Below are 22900 nucleotides of genomic sequence, written 5' to 3' on the forward strand. Positions count from 1 at the left end.
CCCTGCCCCAAACCCTATTTATGAGCACATGAGGCTTCAAAGGGACATCTAGATATAAAGCATAACAAATAGATAATGGTTAGTTAATAATAATAATGAGGAAGAAGATAACAAATTATTATAGTTTATGAAAAAATGAAAAATATATCTGTTTATCTTAACAGTTCTATCATTTTTTTCCTCAAATACTTTGTTGTTCTACTGTTACCCACATCCACTTTAGGATTACCATGTCTTCTTGAAGAACTGACCTCTTCATCATGATTTTCTGTATTGGATAATGTTCTCTGATTTGATTTCTGTTTTTGTATCAAATTAATATAGCTGCTCCAGCATTTTTAAAAATTAATTCCAGATGGTATATCTTTCTCCATCACTTTATTTAATCTGTTACCTCTTTATATTTAAAGTGGATTTCTGGCAACAATATATAATTAGGTGTACTTTTAAAAATTCAATGAGTCTCTGCTTTTATGTGATATTTTAGAGTAGTGATGGCAAACCTTTTAGAGACGAGCGGTCAAACTGCAACCCCAAACCCATTTATTTATCACAAAGTGCCGACACTGCAATTAAACCTGAATACTGAGGATTTAATTTAGAAAAAGACAACTCATATTTAACACCTTTTGTCTTAAAAGAAAAACAAATAACCCCTGTGTGATAGGTTCACCACCACTGAATAGCCTTTTTTTCTGTCCCAGTATATCCATTATATATCTCTTCAGAACGTATTTGGGAGGAGGATGGTTGTGGTGGTGCACATGTGTAATCTCAGCACTTGGGAGGCTGAAGCAGGAAGATCACTATAAGTTTGAGGCCAGTCTGGGCTATAAAGTGAGTTCAAGGCCAACCTGAAGTACATAGCAAGACCCTGTCTCAAAACAAAACAAAACAAAACAGAAAAAGAATGTATTTAGGAGTAATCACAGAGTTTCCAGCACATATTCAAAACTGAGTCAACTTTCCAATAACCACTTCACGGACATTACATCTACTACACAGAGTATTCCCAATTCCTCTCTCTGATTTCTGAAAATAATACTGTCATACTTTTTTCACTTTTACTATTTATTAGCTACTAATAATGAAGTTAAAGAACAACTTAAACAAGTTGCTGATTCTGGATAGTAAAATTCAGGAAGACTTTCACGTTTCTTTTCTGGTGTTTTTCTGTGTCAGTTGTAAAGAACAGGCAAACAAGCATGAGTCATCGTCACCACTAAGATAAAGAGAAACAGTAGATAACGCCATTGAGGGCCTAAGCTGTCAAATGAAAAGCTGTGCTTCATTGTTAATTGCAAAGGTTCCCATCGGAATCCCACATTGTTGGCATTGTTTAAAAACCTCCAAAACAACAAGCACTTGCAGGGAAGGGGACCCGATGAGGCAGGCATGGGCAGAGTTTGAGAAATAGGAGTAGACTCCGACTAACTATTGAGAGAGGTCTCATGAGGATGGCTCAAGGGGCTCCACACTCACTGCCAGAGGTCTCAGGCCAGGAAATCACAGGGCTGCCCAGCATCTTGATAAGCCTGACTGCATATCAGTGTTCACGCCAGCCCCTGCAGGAAACCCTCCAGGGCAGAGCAATGTCCTGAGGGTCAACTCAAGAGACACTTCTCTTCAGCACAGGTCCGCTTACCAACCCAGTAAGAAGGATGGAGGGAAGGTAGGACTTTACTAAGACCTTACTTTGGAAGTCACTGCTACCTTTCCCCACTTTGTGCAAATCCTTATCTTTTTGCTTTGGAATGGAGCAGCCAGGCAACCACAGGGGTTCTGGCAGGGACGGACAGGAGATGAGAAACTCCCTTCTGGCAATCTTGGGTGCTGGAAGGCCTGACTGTGGGATATTTGAAAGCTGTGACTCATGACTGCTTCCTCCACTTTGACCTTCTCCATCTGTCCTTCACTCCAATCCTTCAGATCCTTCAAATTTGCTGACATGGTGGGAATTCTGCTGCTTTCCTTAATTTAGGAAGCAAGATAGGCACACACATCCTTTTCCAAAACAAAGTTCTGTGAGTAAAGCCAGATACAAATGGCCTAAAATGTAATAGAGCCCAACCAAGGGACAACTAGGTAGACTTAGGGAAAGGTATAGGTGGTGGTGAAACTTTCTCCACCAAGGCAAGGAAGGGGAAGTGGTAGAGAGATGTTTAGTATCACTGAACTTTAAAAGATAATAGAATGAAGTTATCAGAATTTGGAGTTGGGTGAAGCTAAAGCTGTGGTTTTAGGACAGGTCCACCAGATAGATGGCATCTCTTTAGGTATGGTAACACTGCCACTGTCACCTTACAGTCTAGCAGAGAGACGGAGAGGAAATTGAAACCTCCCAATTTGCTGTCCTCATGTTCTCCCAAGATGTAACCAGGAGACAGGGAGAAAGGTAACTATCCCATTGATGGGGCATAAGTGTCTCCTCTAAGGATGCAGAACAGGGTGGGAAGAGGGGACATGAAATGTAGCTGAATGGGGAAAGTTTATTTCTTTCCATAGCTTCACCAATACTTAGATTTCCTGAGAGCATCTGTGTCTCAGTGTGATCAGATCAGTTTCTCACTGTATGTCCTTCCACTTCATTTTACTTCTCATTTATTTTCACCTTTTAATCTAGTGTCTTATCTTTTGAACAATCTCTCACTATGGCAGTAATTACTTAAGAGTGTGATATGGATAAAAAGTCGAAGGCACTCAGACATGTATAGATATTTCAAGTTTATGATGTTTAATCGTATAAGAGATACCTGTGTTCTTAGTCTCTTAAGTCAGAAAGAAAGATTATTAAACCTAGACTGGATGTTCAATACCAGGGCTCCTTTCAATTTGCTAACCCCTCCTCATTCCTAGAGATGAATCCCCATCCTTATGATCCTACATGGCTCCCAGCAAAATCTTCATTCCAGACTGAAGGAAAAGTAGCAGGAGAACCTAACCCAAGAGCTTGCTCCCTCACTGTGCCACCTCTCCATGACCTGGCCATATGGTACCAAAAAATCCCCTCAATGGAAGAAGGGAGGAGGACTGTTGGCCACAGTGAACAGTTTCTACACCTTAATTCTCCTCTACATTTTCACATCCCATGATACAATAAAAGCTTTCTTGAGAGCTCATTACTTAGTAAATAATGGAGTGGAGAACAGTAGAAGTCTCAGAGAGATCAAGGAGATCAAGCTGCTTTTGGAATTAATTTTCATGTGTAATTCTGATGCCATTTATTTTCATTAAATCCCAGGTTCTTCCTGTGATAGATGAGTATACTTTAATAGATGGTCTCTAAAAGACTTTGTTAGGGGCTGGGTATATGACAGTGAATAACAACAAATACCAAGCAAGTCTGGACAAAAGAAAAATCACACACACAGTTTAAAATTGTGCTCAGTGCCACAAATAGAAAGATCTAGGAGCCCTGAGGGAGAACAACAGAGGTTGTGAGTGAGTTTCTTCCATATTCTCCTTGAGTCCAGCAGGGCTGCAGGAACAAAGAGACATATAATAGGCAAATCCAGCCCTTCATGCCCAGGGGTTCCTGCCTTCTTTCACTCAGATCCTCCTGGCTTGTGTGAGCTGTGGGTAGTCCAGATTGACTGCAGAGTTTTCAGAGAAACACAGGACGCTTGGACTCTGGGTTCTGTTACCTCTAATTCCTCAACCCACCTCTTATGTGTTCCATGGTTCATGGACTTGTCTTCCTTGCTATTTCTAAAATTCAAATAGGTGTGAGTTGCCATTTCTACATCCCAAGGGCACACGTTTTTATCTTTGGTCACCTTCCCGTGTGTAGCTTACACACTGCCCTGGCCTTAGAGCTGCAGAGCTGGTGAAGGGCGATGGCCCTGATGCATCTCTGTGGGTTCACCAGGCTCTGCTACTTTCCTGCATGAGACCTCAGCCAAGTTATTCAAGCACCTTATGCCCCCATTTCCTCAGAGGTGAGGTAAGGTGGGAGTAGCAATAGTGCTCACGTCATAGGAGTTTATGTGATTAACAGCTATATCACCAGCTAGTCACTCAGCCAGCTGCAGCTGTTCACCTACTACTGAGCACTTCCTTATTTCCACCTGAATTGTTCACAAGCTTCTCTTTTCACCCAAAGCCCTTCATCAACACGCATTAAAAATACCCTGCCCCGAGAATTCTGGAACAAAGTCCTTTAATTTGGAAAGCAAACTAGTATATTCAAAATCACCTGGGGGGAGTGGTAATGAATGGCTTTAATGTTACACATCCCATAGAAAAACGGTAAATTACTAGCCCAGTTCACATATTTCACTCCTGATGTTCAGCCTCATTGTGTGTTCTGTCTCTCTTCTCAAATATTTTTACTCTTCAAAAGTACATGAGATTCTGTTCATCCCTGAATCTTAGTCCTAAATCATAGCTATAAGCTCTTCTCAATGCTTAGTAAAACAAGACACAGGTCTGTCTTTTGGTGGAGACATGACAACAATCATCAGTAGCCATCTCTATTAGGCAGGAGTTCTTTCCAACACACTCATTTTGTTCCAGTGAAGGAAATACTTAGGAGGAATGACATTTTCTCCATTCCTTTGCATATGTGTTTCTGGTGACAAATTTCACTTAAGAACTTTTGTGTGACAATAAGTAGTAATAAGTAGTAATATTCTACCATATTTTTACAAGGACACCCTGATCTTGAGCTTGATGACCCCAATCATTGCCTTAGCTGGGTAGGTAGAAAACGCAATTGTACCCTGGCTCCTGCGCTTCTGCATGTACAGGAACGCTTTCTCTGTGTCCATACTCCTCTGGCTGTGGTAGAATTTCTTTTCCTCTGCTGCCACACTATAGATCCCCTGCTGTTTCACCATCGTCTTCTGTTCCATCTACATTTGCACCTACAGAAGTTTTATACCTCTGTGACCTTTGCCTGAAACTCAAGCTGTGCTCTTTGGCCACATTAGCACTGAGTGCTGCCCATCTGCCCTTGGCTCCTCTGGTACTGCTTCACAAACACTGACTTTCTGCCTTCCTATTTGCCTTTCATTCCGTTCTCTTGCCTAATTTCTCTGACTAAGACTTCCAGAAGTGTGCTGAAAAGAAGTGAAGGAGGCTGGACATCCACATCTTGTTTGAGATGTTACGGGAAACACTCTTAGCTTCCCCCCTTTCATATGATGTTCGAAGTGGATTTGTGACAGCCTTTGTTATATTGAAGTCCATTCATTCTATACCAAATTTGTTCAGGATTTATACAATAAAAGGATGTTGAATTTTATCAAATGCTTTCTTTTATTTTTATTTTTTTTTTGTACTGGGGATTGAACTTGGAATCTTGCACTTGCAAGGCAGGCAACAGAACCACTGAGCTAAATCCCTAGCCCCTAATTTTTTCTTTTTCAATTAATTAAGTTTATCGGTACATTTTAGGTAGACATAATGATCACATTTATCACAGGGAATTTGTACCTGTGCATGGTATATCTTGATCCTTTTTTTCCCATTCCCCTACTTTCCCTTCAAACCCTCTTCCCCTCCTTAGTTGCAAAAGCTGTGTTTCCATTTCATCCTTCTTTTCTCATTTTTTCCTTTCCCTTCTTTCCCTTCTCCTGCACCCTTCCCTAGTTCTCCTGCCCATTGGAACATTTCCTTCCTATTTAACAATATCAAACATTTTGGGCCTTAATTACACTTTCAGCTTCTCACACCAGAGAAACAATGCAGTATTTACACATGTGTCTGATTTATTTCACTTACGAGTGTGTTCTCAAGGTGCATCCATTCAGCTATGAATGTCTCAAATTTATCCTTCATGATGGCTGAATAGTACTCCATTGTATTGAAAAACCACATCTTCTTTATCCATTCTTTGGTTGATGGGCATTTGGGCTGTTTCCAAGATTTAGCTATACAAAGTGTGCTGCTATAAACATAGGTGTGCATGTATTGCTGTGATATGATGCTTTTAATTCTTTTAGGAAGATACCAAGAAGGGGAATAGCTGGGTCAAACAGAACTCTAGTTCTAGTTTTTTGTGGAATCTCCACACTGATTTCCACAGTGGTTGGACCAGTCTACACTCCCACCAACAGTGAAGAAAGGTTCCTTTTTCCCCACAGCCCTGCCAGCATTTGTTATTGGTTGATTTCTTGATAACAGCCATTCTCTCTGGAGTGAGTGAGATAGAATCTCAGTGTTTTTTTAATTTGCATCTCTTGAATGACCAGTAATGTTGAACATTTTTTCATATATTTTTTTGCTGTTTCTCATTCTTCATCTCAGAAGTGCATCTTTTCATTTCAGATGCCTATTTTTGGATTGGGTCTTTAAATTTGTGTGTGGGAGGTCCTGATTTTTCGAATTCTTTATATATTTTAGATATTAGTCTTTGTCCAAAGAACAGCTGGCCAACATTTTTCCGACACGGTGGGTTGTCTCTTCACAAGAGGAAACCCAGTTTTTTCAGCACCATTTATTAACAAGGCTATCTTTCTTCCAGTGAGGGTGTTTAGCTCCTTTGTCAAAGATGAGGTGGCTGAGTATGTCTGCAGTTGTTTCTGAATTTTTTAATCTGTTCCACTGGTTCTCAGGTCTGTTTTTTTGCCAGTACCATGCTGTTTTTATCACAGTAGCTTTGTAGTATAATTTCAAGTCAAGGATTGTGATGACCCCTCCCTCACCTTTGTTGCCAATAATTGCCTTTGCTATTCTAGGTCTCTTCTGGTTCCAAAAGAATTTTAGGATTGTTTTCTCTAATTCTGCGAGATAAGCTGTTGGAATTTTGATTTGGATCTCATTAAACTTGTATAACAATTTTGGAAGTATGGCCATATCAAATGCTTTTTCTGCATCTGTTGAGATAATGATAGAATTTTATCTTTTATTCTGTTGATATGATGTATGAATTACATTTATTGATTTGCAAATGTTGAACTTTTATATCCCTGTGATAAATGCCTCTTGATCATGATGGGTGACCTTTTTGGTGTGTTATTTGATTCACTTTGCTAGTATTTTGCTGAGAATTTTTGCCTCTTTTTGGGTCAAGGATAGAGATCTACAGTTTTCTTTGTCCTTTTCTGCTTTTTGTAAGTAGATAATGCTCACCACACAGAATGAGATTGGAAGACTTTTCTCTTTTGCAGGTTTTGAAATGTTTGAGAAGAACTGATATGTGTTCTTCCTTTATATAATTCAGTAGTGAAACTACCTGTTTGGGGCTTTTCCTTTTAGGGAAACTTTTTTTAAATTAGTGACTCAATCTCAATATTCCTAATTGTTTTGTTCAGGGGTTCTATGTTTTCATGACTCAATTTTGGTAGGTCATCTGTGTCCAGAAATGCATTCATGTATATAAGTTTTTCCAATTTGTTGACATGTATTTGTTGATAACAGGCCTTTGTGATTGTTTTATTTCTGTGTTATCAGTTGTCACATCTTCTTTTTCATCCCTTATATCTTTATTCTTGGTTAGTCTAGTTAAAAGTCAGTTGAGTTTATTTATCTTTTCAGAGATCAATTTTTCATTTGTTGATCTCTTGTATTTTTTTTTGGAGTCCATTTTTTAATGTCTGCTCTGATCTTTATTATTATTTTTCCTTGGATTTGGTCTGTTCTCTTGCTGTTCTGTTTCCTTGAGATGCACTTTCAGGTTGTTTGCTTGAGATCTTGATTTTCTTTATGAAGGTCTGAGTTTCTTGTCAGTGTCATTTTATTTCTCTTTGCAAAACAAAGTCATTCTCTAAAAAGTAGAGAATATAATAGCAGCTTCTGGACCTGAGAAGGTGTAGGGGAAGGAGTGACAAAGAAAAGTTTGTAAATAGTTACAGAGTTGCAATAGGATAGAAGAAGTATCTTTGGATGCTCTGTAGCAGAGAACAAAACAATTAAATATTTCAAGACAGCTACTAGAGAGGATTTGGAATATTCCCAACACAAACAAATGCTATATGTGTGAGGTGGGCAAGGAGGCCCTAGGAGAACTTTGACATGTGCTGAATCACTGAGCACAAATGGAGGGAATTTGTCTTGCTAGAAATCTTTTGCTAAAATACTTTAAAATGACACATAATAATACCCTCCCCGGGCTGCTAGGCACCTGGGTATTTTATTTTTCTTACTGTGCTGTTGTCCTAGGTCTCTGAGCCTTACAAGCTTCCAGTCTCTCTTTTGCTGATGTCAAATAAGATCATTTATATCATAATGCAGCTGCACCTTTGTTACTGTAGGTTTTCTTTGTAGATAACCAGGTGAGTTCTAGGCAGCTCTAGTCAGCCACCTTGAATCTCCCACTGCTGATTTCTTAAAATTCCATAGTGATAACCCATTATAAGGATGTACTAAGCTTTGTTTCACCATTCACAAATGGCTGGGCATTTGGATTGTTTCCAGTTGCTACAACAAACATCTGAACAGAGGCTTTTAAGTGAACCCAATTTCCACTTTCTGGGACATGTGTCAGGGTTGAATGTTGGATGGTACAGGATGCGGATGTTTAACGTTTTCATAAAACACAGAAGATTTTCTAGAGGGGGCAAATCATTTTACTTTTCTACCAGTGATGTATGAAAATACAGTTTCTCTAAATCCTTGCCAACATTTGAAATCATGACTAATTTTTACATTTAGTAATTTTTTAGAGTTGTGTTTATATCTCATGATTTCATTTAAGACCTCTCTTCTTTTTTTATTAATTTTATTGGTACATTTAAGGTATACAATATAATGACATTCATCCTTGGAAATTTGCATCTTGGTTCTTATTTCTTCCCCCTTCCCCTGCCCTCCCTTCAAGCCCTCCACCCCTCCCTATCTACAAAGACTTTGTTTCCATTTTTTTGTTTTCTCATATTAATTCCATTCCCTTCTTTCCTTTCCCCTACCCCTCCCACTTCCTCTTCCCCTTTGCACCTTTTCTTCCTATTTCACATTATCTATTATACCTTTTAGTCCTTATTTACACTTTCAGTTTCTCACACTAGAGAAACTATTCAGTATTTACACATATGTTTCCTATTTATTTCACTTAAGACTATGGCCTCAATGTGCATCCATTTAGCTATAAATGTCTCTAGTTTCTCATTCTTTATAGCTGAGTAATACTCCATTTTATTAAAAAAAAAAAACAAAAAAACACACATTTTCTTTATCCAGTCTCCAGTTGATGGGAAATTGGGTTGCTTCCAAGTTTTAGCTATTACAAATTGGGCTGCTATGAACATGGGTGCACATATATCACTGTGGTACAATTCTTTTAATTCTTTGGGGCAGATACCCAACAGCAGAATAGCTGGGTCAAGTGGAACTTCCAATCCTAGTTCTTTGAGGTATCTCCGTACTGATTTCCACAGTGATTGCCCCAGTCTATGCTCCCATCAGCAGTGGAATAGGGTTCCTCTTTCCCCACAGCCCTGCCAGCATTTGTTATTGGTTGATTTCATGATAGCAACCATTCTTTCTGGGGTGAGGTGGAATCTCAGTGTTGTTTTCATCTGCATCTCTCGAATGACCAGTGATGTTGAACATTTTTTCATATGTTTATTTGCTGTTTATACTTCTTTGTCTGAGAAATGTGTGTTCATTTCAGATGCCCATTTTTGGATTGGGTCTTTAAATTTGGGAGGTCTGATTTTTTTAAGTTCTTTATAGATTCTAGATAGTAGACCTTTGTCTGAGGAACAGCTGGTGAAGATTTTTTCCCACATTGTGGGTTGTCTCTTCACACTGTTGGAGGTTTCTCTTGCTGTGCAGAAGCTTTTTAGTAAGAAGAGGTGAGACCTCTCTTCTTGACTTGTAGATGGATTCTTCTCCTGGTGTCTCCTTATGACCTTCCTTCAGTGTATTTGTATCATAACACCCTCTTCTCATGTGGACTTCTCTTGTGTTGGATAAGACCCACCATAATGTCTTCATCTTAACTTAATTAGCTCTTTAAAACATATAGTCATATTCTGAGAAATGGGATTAGAATTTTCATTTATGAAAATTGGGTGGACACAGTTCAGGTCATAATAAGGTGCCTATTAAGTATTTGCTGAATTAATCTATTGAAGACCATTTCTGAATATTTTATTAAAATAGTTTCTATATTAGTACCCTTTTCCTTACTATAGTGAAATAATAGACATAGGACATTTATGAAATAAAAAGGTTTGTTTAGGTCACAGCTTTGGAGGCTGAAAGTCCAAATGGTACAGTGCAAGTTCTGGAATGGCCCCACGCCAGATGGAGGGAGCTGGAGAAAGAATCACATATCACCAGCCAAGAGTCATAGAGAGCTGGGTGTAGTGAAACTTGCTCCTCTTATAATAATCCTCTCCCCATCACTCGGGGGTCACATGACAACTACCCTCTGAGAGCACCTCCCATGACATAAGGACTTCCCACAAGATCCCCCCACTGAAAGTTTCCACAGAACTTCCTTGTACTGTCACCTTGGGAACAAAGCCATCAATCACATGAAGCTTAGGAAAAAACAATTCATTAAAAAAAAATCCCATAACATTCTACCCCAAAGTTCATGTCTGACTCAGCTTTTAATTCCAATTCCATTAAGAACCATAGCTGGATGTGGTGGCACATCCTAGTAATCTCAGTACTCTGGGAGTCAGAGGCAGGAGGATTACAAATTTGAGCCCAGTCTGGGCAAATTAGTGAGGCTCTGTCTTGGCGTGAGGAAAAAAAAGGGGCTGGAGATGTAGTTCAGTGTGAAGGCCCCGTCCTGTTAAAAAAAAAGAAAAGAAAAACAAATAGCCAAAAATTACTACAGCACGAGGTACAAGAAGGGAAGTTATAAGAGATACTATCTACTATTAATTTTTAATATCTCAGCTAAGTCAAATAAATAGCAAGTTTCATGAAGTGGAGGGAGAAAAAAGAAGGAAATATTATGGTTGCTGAAAACTTGATATTTTATAAGAAGTTTGTGGTGACTTGTGTTTAGATGCCCCCTCAGAGCCTCACGCTTTGTCAGAGGTGGATAAATCTCGAGTGTGTCGTTGACTCATGGTAGGACCAGGTCTGAGGGTGTTAGGATTAAGGGCATGAGTTCTACCCACCCTAAGTCTGAATAAGATAAAAGGGGCAAAAGGACACTCTTAAATTCTCTTGTTGCATTTGCTGTCTTCTGCCAGCATGATCTGTTGCTCCTCTGCCACCCTGCCTTGGAGCCAGTCGATTATGGACTGAAACCTCCACAAATTGCAAGCCAAATAAACCTTTCCCTCTTTAACTTTGAGAGTTGGATACTTTGTCTCAGCAATGAGAGAAAAGTATCTAAGACAGAATTTGGTACCCAGAGTGGGGTCATTGGTGTAATATTACCTGGCCATGTGGCTCAAGAGCCTGTGGAACTGGCTTGTGGGAAGAGGAAGAGCTAAGAAAAGTTTGGAGATGCTGGATGAAGAAGAAGAGCTGGAACACCTTAGGCTGCTCTGTGTGGGAAGTTCTGATCAGAACTCAGAAGACCAGAAAGGTGGTAAAGACCGGGCTCAGGAAGTTCCAACTAGAAAGAAGGACTGCAGAGGCTGCTGGACTCCAGACAATGCATATTATAGCTTGGTAGAAAGTTTGTTTTTATTTTGCTTGTATCTAGAGATTTTGCCTGAGGCTGAAATTAAGGGCGGCAGACTAATCTTGTAGAAGAAATTTCAAGACAGCCTAATGTTGAAGCAGTGGCATGACTACTCTTGGGGGCTTTTGGCCAGATTTATGTTGAGAATCAAGGGCAAAGAGCCCAGCAGAATGATTAAAAACATTGTGAGTTTGGCCAGAAAGGAAGCTCCAATAAAGCTATAGACTGCAAAGGTAAGAGGAGAGGAGATCTTGATTGCTGAGAAGGAACAAGAGAATGGAAAAGATGGCATCATAAAAAGCAGCAGGACTCTACCCTTTCCAGCCTCAAAATTGCAAAAATGGAAGACTTTGCTTTGAGGAGAAAGCCCCAGAGCACTATGTTCCAGACTGGTGGCAGCCTAAAGAATTTGTTCCTTGGGGTTGAGTTCATAATGCTCAGTGATCCAGGCACTCCACTTAACCCCTACAGCCAAGAGAGAAAGAAGCCTGGCTACTGCTCCAGCTGGCAGCAGACCTTGGCATCATCCACATGGCACTGGTTGTAGGCGCAAGCATAATGGAAGAGTTGTGGTGTCAGAAAGGCTTCCACCCAGATTTCAGAAGAAGGCCTGGGAGGCCAAGCAGTGTGCCCCTGAGAGGGCAGGGTGTGAAGCTGTGAGTGTGAAGCTGAAGGTGCAGTGGAGACCCCAGAAGTTTGAGGAAGCCGGGACGTGGATAGTCTGAGGAAAGCTACAAGGAGGGAGAAGAATCATCCCAAAGAGAAACCTTGGGAGCTACAGCCATCTCCAGTGCCTAGCAGCAGAGCCACCCAAGCCCTTTGGAGTGTACAACTTGCACAGATTGGTGGGGATGCTGGAAGTGGAGCTGTGGGATTTAATGTTGCCCTGGTAGATTTTGGACTTGCTTTGGTCCCATTCCTTTGTATCTCCATTTGTAACTTTTGGAATGGTAATGTCTATCTTGTGCCATTGAATGTTGGAAGTGTTTAACTTTCTTTTCATTTGTACAGGGGTTTGCAGCTAAGAGTTTGCCTTCAATCTCAGAGGAGACTTTGGACTTGGATTTTCAGCAATGCTGAAACTGTTAGGGCTTTGGCAACACTTGGAGATGGACTGAATGCTTTTTTGGATAAAGGGATATGAATGAGTCTTTGGGAGTCAGGGGCAGAATGTTATGGCTTGTACAAGCCTCATGTGTTTTCAGAGGTGGATAAATCTAGAGTATGTGATTAACTCATGGTGGGGCTAGGACAGAGGGCACTAGGATTCAGGTCCTGAGTGCTACTGAATAAAATAAAAGGGGCAGAAAGACACTGTTAAGGTCTCTTGTTGCATTTGCTGTCTTCTGCCACCATGAACTGTTGCCCCTCTTCCACCCTGCCTTGGAGCCAGCTGATCATGGAGCCAGCTGCCTTGGAGCCAGCTGAAACCTCTATGAATTATAAGCCAAATAAACCTTTCCCCCTTTAACTTTGAGTGTCACGTAATTTGTCTCAGCAATGAGAGAAAAATAACTAAGACAGAGGTCAATAGATCCACTGGTGCATGCTTATAAATTAAAGCTTGTAATATAAATTTGTAATTCAGAGCTAATAGCAATAGGACAAATAAAAATGGTACGGGCAGCAAGCAGTAGCCTCTGGAGAATGGGATTTATGGAAACGACTTTGCATACATTTATTTGTCATTGGAAATAAAAGCCTACACATGATTGTCTTACTACTATGTTAAAGAAAATACCCAAAATATAAGAGAGAATCAAGCCATGGTGAGCCTTGAATGACTCAATGACATTTGTATTATATGCTTCACAGTACAGGCTCACATTGCTTGACAGCACTGCCTAGGACTTCAGTTGGCAATTAATGCACAGAACAGCAATTACTTACCAGTGGACATGACAGAATGGCAGAGGTTGATGGGTGACTGACAATAAGGGAGATGCCCAGAAACATCTGGGTGAAAAGTCTTGTCTCAGATGGCTCTGGTGTCTGATTTATTCCCAGTCCATGTACAGGAAGTCACAGAGTTTATCCAGAATCTTGATACGTGTCCCTTCCTCTCCAGCGTTTTCTCCAGTGTTTACTCCAGCGTTTACTCCAGCTCCTAAAATCATCTCCTGATTGAGAGCAAGGAAGTGTATTTTCCTGCCACTGCATCTGAGAAAGGCTCTTCTTCAAAATGGTCACCTCTCCAACGCTGGACAGAATGACAGAAAGGTAAGGGTATAAACATGACTGCTAGAGTTCCAGCTTCAGTATTTATTCTGAGTCCACACCGTGGTGTTTTCACCTTATGATGGTGCACACAGGAGGGCATGATGTTTCCTTCAGTAACAGGCAGCAGACAGAAGCTCCTATCTGCAAACTGAGTGCAGGCAGACCCAACTGTGGGAGTTTGAAATGGGGCCAAGTAGACCTTTTTCCTTTTTGGACCATCTTGCCATATTCTTCCCTTTATCCTAACTATCCTAGTCTTTGTCATGGGACAATGCTGCCTCTTAAGTTCATGTAAGATGCAAGGTAACACAACAGGATTGTTGCCTAAAACTAAGCTGCTACATACTCAAATCTTATTGTTTTACTACCTTATCAAAGTTATTCTCCTTTGTATTTTTGAGAAGGTCCTAGGAAAAAGAAAATTTTGGTCCAAACAAGAATAATGGAGGAGTATTTCTCTAGTGACTGCTTACAAAGATGACAAAAGTTAAGAGAAAGAAACAATGAATGGCTGTGCACCCTTAAGAAAGAACAGTGATGCACTACTTCCAGCTCTAAATTTATAAGCATAAAGGAAAAATCATTCTCCAGAGAGAGTGTAGTCATACGTGAAGTTGTAGCAGTAGGGGACGATGACTAATCAGGGAGAGGCGCTACCACTGCCAACATGAGTGCCATATGAAGAATGGGATGAAAATGCCCAAATCCCTCTCCTCTTGCCAATCAGTCTCCTGATGGTGTCTCCCAGTGGCTTGATTCAACCAAACAAGGAGAAAAAGATCTCACTGAGGAAGGTCATGGAAGGCACACTCTTGGGATGTCAAACAGGGTAGAGAAGGACAGAATGAGAATCCTCATGGCAAAGGGACACTTTTCTCCTATCTCTTATATCTCTCTACTTCTTGGAGTTTTTTCTATGTAAATATCAGTGAGTCACTGCTCGTTTCATCTCCATTGGAGTTATTTTTTCACTGTTTGTGGCTTCTTCCTTTACTGTCACTTTTGTGGAGCATTCACCTCAGTGACCAAAAATGCCTTGAGGACAAATGTAATTTAAAAAGGAGCCACATTCTTTATTGGATAAAGTATGCATTTAGCTGCTCGGATAGAGTAATGACTTAATCAGGAATATTTTAGACTTCTTCTGGAGACTCCAAGGCATCAGACTCAAAGACTCCGCAAACTGTTGCTTCCCAAACCCTAGAGGGGCACCATCATCTTTGTGGTCCCACATACTCCCAGGCACATCAGCTTTTTGGCCTTGAGGAAGAGGAGGAAAAGGAGAGACTATTCCCTGTCTATTAATACCATGACTCAGGAGTTAGTCACATCACTGTTCTCCTCTTCCAACTTGGTACAATCCAGAATCAAGGGAGACTGAGAAGTGTCACCCTTTTTTCTGACTTAATTCAATCACTATATGACAAGAGAGGAGAATGGATACTGGAAGGCTACTGAAAGTCTCTTGTCTCTGATTTCCTCTCAGATTCTGGTTCAGATGAAGTTTTTTGGGAGATCCTCATAAATAAAAAACAGCATGACAGAGAATAGTTGAAAAATCTTAAACAGGGCTCTAAGGGCTGGCATTGAGCATGCTTTCGAGGATGTGATTTCAGGGAAATCTATCTATGTAAACCTCGGTTTCTTTCCATGGTAAGTGAATACACTATGCTAGATGATCTTTAAGGGGCACATGCTAAATATTGTGGTACAAAAATGAAGAAAACAGGAATAATCTACTCTTCATGAATAATCTACCTTTTCAAGTTTGATGAGGTAGCTATCACACCCTAGAAACATTTATGAATTAATAGGTGTCTTGATGAGAATAATAAAACTTCTATGTTCTCCCATTTCTACTTGAAAACAACCATGACTGTAGGAGCTTGTCTTTCTAGGGGAGCTCTTGATGGATGCATTCACTTCTGGAAGCCTCTCTTCAGGCCCAGAAGAGGAAGCAGTCCCTCTCTACTTGTGTATGTGCAGATCAGCTGTGTACTCAGGATTCTAAAGACATGGCTATCTTTGGAGGCAAGTGAGGGTCCTGAATTCTATTACTATCTGTTCATAATTAAATCCTACCCCATTGTTTCTTGTGCTCTATCTTCCCTTTCTCTTAGTTTATAGAATTTACTGATGTTAGATTTAATTTTCATCACAATTTTTATTGTTATCTTTGATTTACCTTAGGCATTACTTCTCTACTTTTGTTTCATCTGCCTAAAACTGACATACAGTCATGGTGGGGTCAAAGGTCCAATCAAAGAGTGGACCCTAAGGCAGATGTACAGTCAAATTACACTGTGAGACCAAGAACACATTAGTCATCTTTTTTTTTTTTTGCTCTAATTCCATCCTCTGCAAAATTCTTACCTTGTAGGCTCTTGAGATGATTACAAGAGAATGCTGAATGAGGTCTCAGCCACTATTGCTCATGCAGCTGTAAGCTGGTCCTCTTTCTCTTGTTGTGTTCATAAACATCTCTCTTTGTATTACAAACCCTGCATGTTTCTGCTTTATCCTCATAGACTCCTTTTCCACTAAAGCTTGCATCAGCAAAGGGACCATGTAAGGATATCCTTTGAGAGAATGAACAGACTGAATGGAGTACGATTATATTGTACACTCCACAGAGCAGCACTTCATAGCTCTCCATGGACAGTGCCATATTTCAAATACCTCTTTTGCTTGACTCTCAGGCACCACTGTAACTCATGGCTTTCTCTTCTAAGCTGCTGACCAATTCAGCTCCAACACAAATCTAACTCCTACTCTGTGAATCAAGATGCTTCTAATTCCTGAGAAAATCCATATTTAATCTTTACTTCAAAGGACTTAAATGGTCAACTTTAAGTATTTGGGCACACATAAGTTAATTCTTGTAAACACAGAAATGTCCACAAGAATAATTATGATGAACGAAATCTTCCTAATGTGATGTATATGTTTTATAATTACTTTGTTTTCATTTTTTCACATTTAACCCAAATCATCCTCTATTGTAAGGATTCCCATTCTTTCCTTCATTCACTGAAGAAATATTTAGTACAAAATATGCCATAGAATTGCACCCTGGGGATATAAAATGTGCTCCATATTCTTTATTCTTCCATATTCTTTGGAAAACTTGTGTTTTGAAGAGAAAGGTCAGTCTGTAGAGTCAACAAGTACTAGGTTTATATCTATAGTCCAGGACTAACAAGCTGTGGATAGATTACTTAATGATTCCAACCCTCCCTTTTATAATAGGAACAATAATTCCCATATAACAGGGTGGTCCTGAGAGTAAGTGATCATACAGCATGTTCTCAAAGTTGTTTGTGTTCTCAGGTACACCAGTGAAGGGCTTATGAGCGTGGATCCAACCATAACATCCCAGGGGATGGACCCCACGACAGTGAATGGAACTGACGAGTCCTTAGTACAGACTTGTTATGAGACTTTGATCCCAGACTTCCTGATCATCATCATTGGCCTGGTAGGCCTGCCAGGAAATGCAGTTGTCATCTATCTCCTGGGATGTCGCATGCGCAGGAACACCATTTCAGTCTACATCCTCAACCTGGCTGCATCCGACTTCCTCGTCCTCTGCTGCCACTGTTTTGGTTCCCTGCTTATTGTCATCAGGCCCTTCCATCACCTCTATATAGGTATTAGTTTCATCCTAATCAACATAGCACTTATTCCGTACATCGCAGGTCTGAGCACACTCAGTGCCATTAGCATGGAGCGCTGCCTCTCTGTCCTGTGGCCCATCTGGTACCGCTGCCACCGTCCCAGACATACGTCAGCTATTGTGTGTACCCTACTATGGGCCCTATCCCTGCTGCTTAACATCCTGGAATGGAACTACTCTGGCTTCCTGTATGAGTTTTTTAGTAGTATTTGGTGGAAAAATTTTGATTTCATCGTAACTGCATGGCTGATTTTTTTATTTCTAACTCTATCTGGGTCCAGCCTAACCCTGGTAGTCAGAATCCTCTGTGGTTCCCGACGGATGCCGGTAACCAGGCTGTATGTGACCATCCTATTCACAGTCCTGGTCTTCCTCATCTGTGCCCTGCCCTTTGGGCTTTTCTGGTTCCTGTTACTCTGGCTTCCGATCACTCTTCCTGACTTCTCTTGCTATTTTTATATAGCTACAACTGTCCTGTCCTGTGTTAACAGCTGCGCCAACCCCATCATTTACTTCTTCATTGGCTCCTTCAGGCAGCAGCATCAGACCCTCAAGCTGGTTCTTCAGAGGGCTCTGCAGGATTCCTATCATGAGAATGAAGGTGAAGACAGACATGTCCAGGAAACCCTAGAAATGTCAGGAAGCGGAGTGGCTTAGGGCTGAAGAGCCTCCACTTTTATCAGACATATGTGGTTTTGAGAGTCAACGCCACAGTATACAATATTCTCTTGGTCTCATGCCTTGCAAATGCCTTGGTGATTTTGTGCTGCCTTTAAATAGCCAATGCCTTAGCTTTTCTAGTTTTCTTAGAGAAAGTGCAAATACAAAAATTCCCAACCTTTTTGACATTCTTAATGAATTTCTCAAATTTCTCCTGAATATGTTTTATTGGAAATTTTCATTACAATGGAAAAAATTTCTATTCAATACTGTATCGTGAAATTGATAAGGATTTCCTACATGAAGGTGTCAGAAAAGAAGATATCTTATTTCTCTCAGACTGTGTTGGACAGAGAATCCTGATTTTCTCTGATTGGGGCATGCTGCAGATAAAAAGCTAGGTTTTGAATGATTGAACTCTCCTGCAACTGTTTATCCCTCAGTCTCTGAGTTTAGGGGAAATAATTTCTTTAGAGACAGATTCTCTCTCTCCTTGCATAAGTCCAGGAAATTGGATTTATTAAAATTCTTCTAGTGACACTTGTCCATTGAATGGACAAGTTAACTTTGGATTCTGGGAATTAACACCATGAACTTTACCCATGAGATCTGGTATGGAGTTATTTAGTTATTTTCCTGACCAGTCTAAGTCTAGAATTATTTCTCACTTATTGAAATTCTGGGATATATAAAAATACAAAATATGGGAGTGCCAGGTTGAAGAGAGTACTGGACGTATGGTCAGTGTACCTGGATTCCCAAGCTGACCCCATGCCCACCCCAAGCAACCCAAGCCAATGTTGGGTCATTGAATTGCCAAATCTAAATCTTATGTTATTGGTGGTCTGGAAGTTTTTAGAATAAGACAGTGGGATTTGACTTCGTATCAATATGGACCAAAGGCAATATCTAGAAGATATGGATTGCTATTGCAAGGCTAGCAGCCTCAAAAGTTCATGGCTGTGTACCATGACTACTCTCAGGAGTTATCTGAAGTCAGGAGAGTTGGCTGTGGTACACTTTCTATATGATGTTGTGGTATGTATTGGGCACCAGTATCACCAGTATACCAATACTGGCTGTAAAAATAGATGTGATTTGATTGCTGTTGTCCATTATACTAGAGTTTGAGAAAAGAGATTTCTTTTCACACATATCTTTCTAAAATGGTACAACTAGTCTGAATATTTCCAGGATGTAAACACAAAGGGAACAGATTGCTAGAAGATATCAGTGTGTGTGTGTGTGTGTGTGTGTGTGTGTACTTGTACGCTCGTGTGTGTTGGCCAGTAGAGAAGGAAGCCTTTCTGAAATACTTAGAATTTGAATTGATGTTTGTATAATTTACCAAGCATGTGCCCTCTGCCCCTTTTGCCTGACCCATAAGCTTTTGAAATTAGCAAGGAAAGATATGTGAAACCTGGATAGATAGAAATGGGAGAAGAGGCAATTTATAGTACTATTGTTAATAAAAACATAGAAGTAGTTCAGGGTACAGAGATAATTATGTAAATAATTTTCATTTCTTTGTTATGACAAGAACTTAATAGTGGTTATAAGATCCCTTTTAAAAAGTACTTAAGTCTGGATTACTATCAGTATTAAGGAGTATCTTTAATGGCTATGTCATTATAGGGGTTTGTATTAGTTTCATAAAATTAGTTGGTGTCGAGTCTATAATATTGGGAAACGCAAAAGGGCCAGTCAGGTCAATGCAGGAGGACAAGACAAAAAGCAGAGTCCTGTTTTCTGAACTCTCTTCCAAAGAGTATGTCCAAACATACAGAGTCAGAAGTCAACAATACAAGCATCAAGGATCTGAGCGAACGATATGGTAGATTGGAGAAGTGAGAAACTGGAATGCACTGGTTTCTCTGCTGCAGTCTCTTGGCTTGCAGTAGGCCCAGAACTGGGAACAGGGGACCTAGTTCATCTTTAAATTCAGCATTTTACTCCTCACATAAAAATCAACTAAAAAAGTTTTGTAGCCTTGGTATGGATGATAGCGTAAGAGTTGGTAACCAGTTGTCCACTGGTTAACGTATTCAAAGTCTGAACATCACCTTATACCTCTTTTGAAATGGAACACAGAGCATCTTGGTATTTTTTTATGAGATGTTGTAATATGCTGTTACATGTATGACAGAGTAATTAATAAGTTCCAAAGAGAAGTGATGCAGGCCTGAGGCTTTAGGTGTATCTTAGACATTCTATTTACTTATTTATGTAAATAGATGTGGTAAGAATTTCAATTCATGCTTCATTTTAGTTCTGCATGTGTGAGTACTTATTATCCAGTCACATATGACTGAATGATCGGAACGCATGCTGACAAGTGTGTCTGTGATGGTTGAGTGATTGTGTCAACTTGAGAAGTTTAGTTAAGAGAAGCTTAGCTAAATTGGCTCAGCAGTTCCCTAGGGCAGCTCCTCACCTGGATGGTATAAAGGGGACATGAGGAAGGACACTGCTACTTTCATTCTTTGGAGGTGCTCCAGTCTTTGCCTTCACCTTGGACATCATCTCTTGGCTCCTGCTGTAGACTTTTCAGCCTCCATCCCAGACCCATTGACCTCCTGGTATGGACTCCCACGGGACACTGCAGTGAGCTCCAGACCTCTGACTGAATCCTTCAGTCTCCAGTGTGCAGACAGATCCTCTGCACTCTTCCTCATCTGACTTTGTGGGTGGCCATCGTAAGCCAATCTTGTAATTTCTTATACATTTGTATATCTTGTGTTATATCTGTTTCTCTAGTAAATGCTGACTGATAAAGTGTCCTTAGGAAATATTGTTGTAGGAATATCATATAGTTTCCTTCCTTGAACCTAAACAGTATAGCCTACTAGGTATCAAAGCTATATGTTTTGTCTGCCTACCTATCTATCTATCATCTATCATGCCTATGGTTTAGCTTTCATTATTAGGGTCCTCCCTGATGAATAAACCAATGAGATGTTACACCAAGCCCAAAAGAAAAGTCAAATGGCTGTAGGAGCATCAGTTATGCCTGTGTCTTTCATTCTATTCCATTTTTCCACATTTCTATTTTTGTGTCAGTACCATGCTGTTTTTTAAAAAAATCATAGCTTTGCAGGATAATTGGAAATCTGAAGATATCCAAAGTACTTCTGTCTTCAATCACTGACACACTGATCCATTTGTAGCCTACCAACCCTAACTATCATCAAACTGTTCTTATAAGAGGTCAAATTTCTCTCCTGCCCATAAATATAGTCTACTTTACCCTCCATATACTGACCAATTTTAGTCACAAGAGTGCTGCAACTACTTATGAGTCTTCTTTCTGACTTGTTTGGTCTACTTTTACATAAACACACTCACCCTCATTACACTTCCCATACCTCTAACAACCACATACTCAGTCTTTATATCTATAATTTTATCATTCTAAGAATGTTACATATGCAGAATATTACAAAATTTAATATTTTTCGTTGTCCTTTAACTTATTATGCTGTCCTCAAGGTCTGTCCAGTTTCTGATAGGTATAAAAAGTTTTGTTAATTAAAAAAATTGTTTAACCTAAAATGTACCCATAAAATTATTGAGTAAAAAAAGCCAAGATATATTATGTAAAGGGACAAATTCCTAATAATGAATGTCAACATATTGTATACCTAAAATCTACCAAGCCATAGATCACCACGCCTGGCCTTACAAATTTATTTTAATATATTAGCTGTAAGTTTTCTATGTAGTGAATATGCTTATGTAAATTTGAATTTTTCAGCTGCTTTGGAATTATTTCTGTCGATTACAATTACCATTGAAAACTATATGCAAAATCTATATTTGAGTAAGTTTCCTCTTAGTTGGAGTGCTTCAGTGTTGAAATCAAAGTTCCCCATTTCCCAAAACTGTGACCATTAGATAACAATATGTACTAATAATTGATAATGCAATGTAAGTGGTTTTTCTTAATGTTAATCTTTCCATCACATCTTTGCATAACATTACTGTTCCTTTGTGTTAATTTTGTTTTTGTGTTTCTTTCACTTCCCCTTGTAGTAACAGTCTGTTCCTAATTCCTAGGAGTGTTGGATGATTCAGTATGTAAAGATTTTTGTCATGCATTGCCATTGTGAAATACTTCGTGTTTCCTATTTACTTTGTTTTATTTTTTGGTTATGTTTTGAAATACAGTCATTTTGTTTTAAAAAAAAATTAATGAATAAAAAAATTGTTCAGTTGTGTTCAATTGTACTGTTTTATTTTACTATTTAAAAGGGTGAAAATTTTTTATTTGTCTTCACTTTGGATGTTAGCATTGCAACTGCTTTAAATTCAAAACTTTTCAAGTAAGCAAACTCTTAGCTGTGCAACTCTATAAAAATTACAAGAAAGTTAAATACTTCTAACATACAATGGAATAGAGTAAACATTTTCTTTCAAAAAGGAGGAATAGGAGGAGAGGAAAGAATTGTACAAAGGAAGGCCAAAACCTAGTAGGGCAAATATTAAATCCTGTAGCTCCATGTCCAGCACTCCAGGCAGGTCGTGGTGAAATGTGACTTCAGAGGGGCAGGCATCCCCTACTGAGGGTGGCTCCTCTCACTGCCTGTGGCTTTCCTTAGTAGATACTCTATAAGTGTAACTTTCTGGTTTCTCCACAACACTTTTGGCTTGCTCTCACAGCTTCATGCACTTCCCTCCCAGGGGCACACTGCCTGACTTCAGCGGCCTTCTTTGAAATCTGGGTGGGAGCTTTCATGACCCCACAACTCTTGCATTTTGCATACCTGGAGAACCAGCACCATAAAGATGACATAAAGGTTTGATGC

At 39.7% G+C, this 22900-nt stretch overlaps 1 protein-coding gene across 1 annotated transcript; it reads left to right on the forward strand.

The window, feature by feature from the left end:
• Nucleotides 1-1565: 1565 nt before the first annotated feature.
• On the forward strand, nucleotides 1566-22312 carry LOC101713481 (mas-related G protein-coupled receptor member X1). The gene is made up of 3 exons (XM_013074554.3): nucleotides 1566-1672; nucleotides 13608-13759; nucleotides 17090-22312. Exons 2-3 carry the CDS (start codon nucleotides 13722-13724, stop codon nucleotides 18090-18092), a joined length of 1041 nt encoding a protein of 346 aa, XP_012930008.3. The 5' UTR covers nucleotides 1566-1672; nucleotides 13608-13721; the 3' UTR covers nucleotides 18093-22312.
• The last annotated feature ends 588 nt before the right edge of the window (nucleotides 22313-22900 follow it).

This window comes from Heterocephalus glaber, unplaced genomic scaffold (genome assembly GCF_053883595.1).
Source record: "Heterocephalus glaber isolate CG9 unplaced genomic scaffold, H.glaber_assembly_v1.0 deba00001428, whole genome shotgun sequence".
Lineage (NCBI taxonomy): Eukaryota > Metazoa > Chordata > Mammalia > Rodentia > Bathyergidae > Heterocephalus > Heterocephalus glaber.

Bases quoted from the DNA above. Each gene is read 5' to 3' on its own strand.
- LOC101713481 (XM_013074554.3), top strand. From the start codon at position 13,722: ATGGTCACCTCTCCAACGCTGGACAGAATGACAGAAAG. The intron at 13,760-17,089 runs GTAAGGGTATAA...TTGTGTTCTCAG, and splicing joins CTGGACAGAATGACAGAAAG to GTACACCAGTGAAGGGCTTA.